Source organism: Abramis brama (assembly GCF_963993115.1).
Source record: "Abramis brama genome assembly, chromosome: 20".
In the NCBI taxonomy this organism is placed as follows: domain Eukaryota; kingdom Metazoa; phylum Chordata; class Actinopteri; order Cypriniformes; family Leuciscidae; genus Abramis; species Abramis brama.
In genome coordinates this window covers 7,844,890-7,847,306 of record NC_139982.1, presented here as the reverse complement: position 1 = coordinate 7,847,306, position 2,417 = coordinate 7,844,890, and the positions used below count along the sequence as shown (strand labels likewise).

General features: G+C 40.5%; 1 protein-coding gene across 1 annotated transcript; it reads left to right on the top strand.

Moving 5' to 3' along the window:
- Positions 1-413: 413 nt before the first annotated feature.
- On the top strand, positions 414-1,474 carry LOC311070385 (uncharacterized protein; the record flags this gene model as incomplete). Its single annotated transcript, XM_084094210.1, has 6 exons — positions 414-558; positions 639-756; positions 835-926; positions 1,005-1,116; positions 1,305-1,359; positions 1,471-1,474. The coding sequence occupies exons 1-6, from the start codon at positions 496-498 to the stop codon at positions 1,472-1,474; spliced, it is 444 nt and encodes a 147-aa protein (XP_083950336.1). The 5' UTR covers positions 414-495.
- Positions 1,475-2,417: the final 943 nt, after the last annotated feature.

Below are 2,417 nucleotides of genomic sequence, written 5' to 3'. Positions count from 1 at the left end.
CGAAGGAGACTTATAGGAGGACCTTCAAGTTGGACGAAGAGGGCATGGAGGTTGCGGTGTGTCGGCATGGTTTCCTCCTTAAAGCACTTAATATGTTCAGAGGTGAGATTATAATAAATTGTTTGCTGTTAAATGTAACTTTGTATTGTTGTTATTTGTATGTCGCTTTGGACAAAAGCTAAATACCATAATCATATGGAGAAGCATCTCAATTATCACTATTAGTTCAGCTTATACCACTGCTTGGTTGAGTTTCCCATTATGATGCTCTCTTTAGAATGTACAATAATAGGATATTTGCATTTCTAATACAATTTGTAAATCCCTAGGTGAAATCTTTGCCTACCCCATGTATCTGCACAAGGAGTTGATGAGTTCAAAGCCAAGGTTTATCGCCATGGATGTAAGTATAAATACTGGCCATATTTACACAAATCAGCAAACATCTTTCCTGATCTCCAGGGGCTAACATCAATTAGGCCTTTCCTAAGCGTCATGCACGCTACAGCACATTCCACTAAGTGTGAGGTATGTTCAGTCCCTCTGCTGCGCGTCAGGGTCCGGTTTGCCTTGTTACTTATTATCTGATAATGACCGGCGGACATTACATTATTCCTTACATGTCTTCTTACTTCTAGATTACATGGAGTGGCAAAAACCAAGAAGGAGCAGGGTCACCTGCGGGGGAGGAGATTGAACAGGTGAACTGCTACCTCTCCCGCTGTGCCTTAACGACTAAATACATGTTGAAAGGAGGTGATTGTAGTATTTCTCTTCTAATGCAATTTTTTATTGCTTATTGCATGACATTCACTCAACATTTACTCTCAACAGCACGTGTGGATATGCTTACAATCCATGCTATGGCCTGGAACTACAAAAAAATCACAACACTACATCGGGCATTGTCTGCAAGATATGTGAAGGTGTGTTCTCTGTAAATGGTTTCAATTTGTGGTTATTGTGTAGCTTTGTGTAACTGCATTGTTTAACTGTCGCATTAGACTTGCCAGAGGCTTCAGGAGGAGACTGCAAGTCTAGCGGAGCTTAAAGAAAGCTTGGCTTGCACCGATGAAGCAGTGTGGGTGTCTGATGTGAGGGAATGGGCAGCTGGTGGTAAGTTTGAACCAATAACATGTTTCACTTTGTGCTTCTTCATTGGTGGCGATCATTTAGATCATGCTATTTAAGCTGCCTACTGGTTACTATACTGCTTGCCACTATCTCTGTAAGCCTTTTTTGGCACCCACCCCCTTCCAACTCGTCCTTCTTTACACTATTGTGTTTTTGTGTTGTGTTTCCAGACACAACAGGTACTTCCCTAGAGCAGTCCATTGAGGGACGTTATCTTAACGTGAGGCAGCGGAAGCAGGCTCTATACCGTCAAAATGGTATAATTACATTGTTAATAGATAATTGCTCACTGTATTTTTGGTCACTATTTTTACCTTCTGCTTCATGTCTTTACAGATAGTGGCAAGTTCCATCACCGCCTGCGGAGGAAAATTGCTGAGAGCAAGAGACTGCTATTGAAAGACATAGAAACCTATAACACTCATGAGCCTGCCATGCCAATTGATGTTAATGAAGTGGAGCAGTCGCTATCAGGAGACAACCCGTCCCCAACATGGCCGTGGGAGGTTCATGGCAGTGGTAAGTGGAGTTTCCTGAGGCCTCTGATTTATTTTGTAAAGACTCAAGTCAAAATTGTTATTTATACATTTTCTTTACCTCTGTTGTAGCACAAATCGAAGATAAATTAAAACATTTTAACAAAGCCATGCTGAAAATGAGACTGGAGGAGGAAAGGACAATACTTGTTCAGGAGATGGCCCAGCACTGCTCATGGTTGCAGAAGTTGCAGGCAACTCTTAAAAGAAAAACTTCAGAGGAAGGCAAGTTTCATCTTTGTAACCATACCAATCAAACAAGTAAGTGATGATGATAAGGACACCATACTTTAACTTTACCTAACAAGAGACTACTAGAAATCTTACTAGAAAGCAGTGGAAACATGTTGGTGAGTTATAACAAATATTACAAAGCAAGTGGGTATGTCATGGTAATTTGGATTTGTTTTTCACTTTTCACTTACAGACAAGCAAAACAAGGGCCTTTCCTGTGTCTGCAGAAGACGACTGTCTGAAGTTTCGGATACATTGAAAGAGGTGCTCCTTCAATACAAGGCTGTTTTAGGCCCTCAGGGCTCTGCTATAGAACTGGAAGATAAACAGGAGAATGAAAGTGATTTCAGCAGTCCAGACACCAGTGATAATGAAGAGGAGGAGTGCAGGTAATGAATATGTGAAAAGTGTCATTTTTTTTAATACCCTTAATTTATGTAACCTGTCAAATTGAGTAAAGATAACATTAATACTACATTTGTTTTCCAGAGTTTGAATAGGGACATGTTTAAT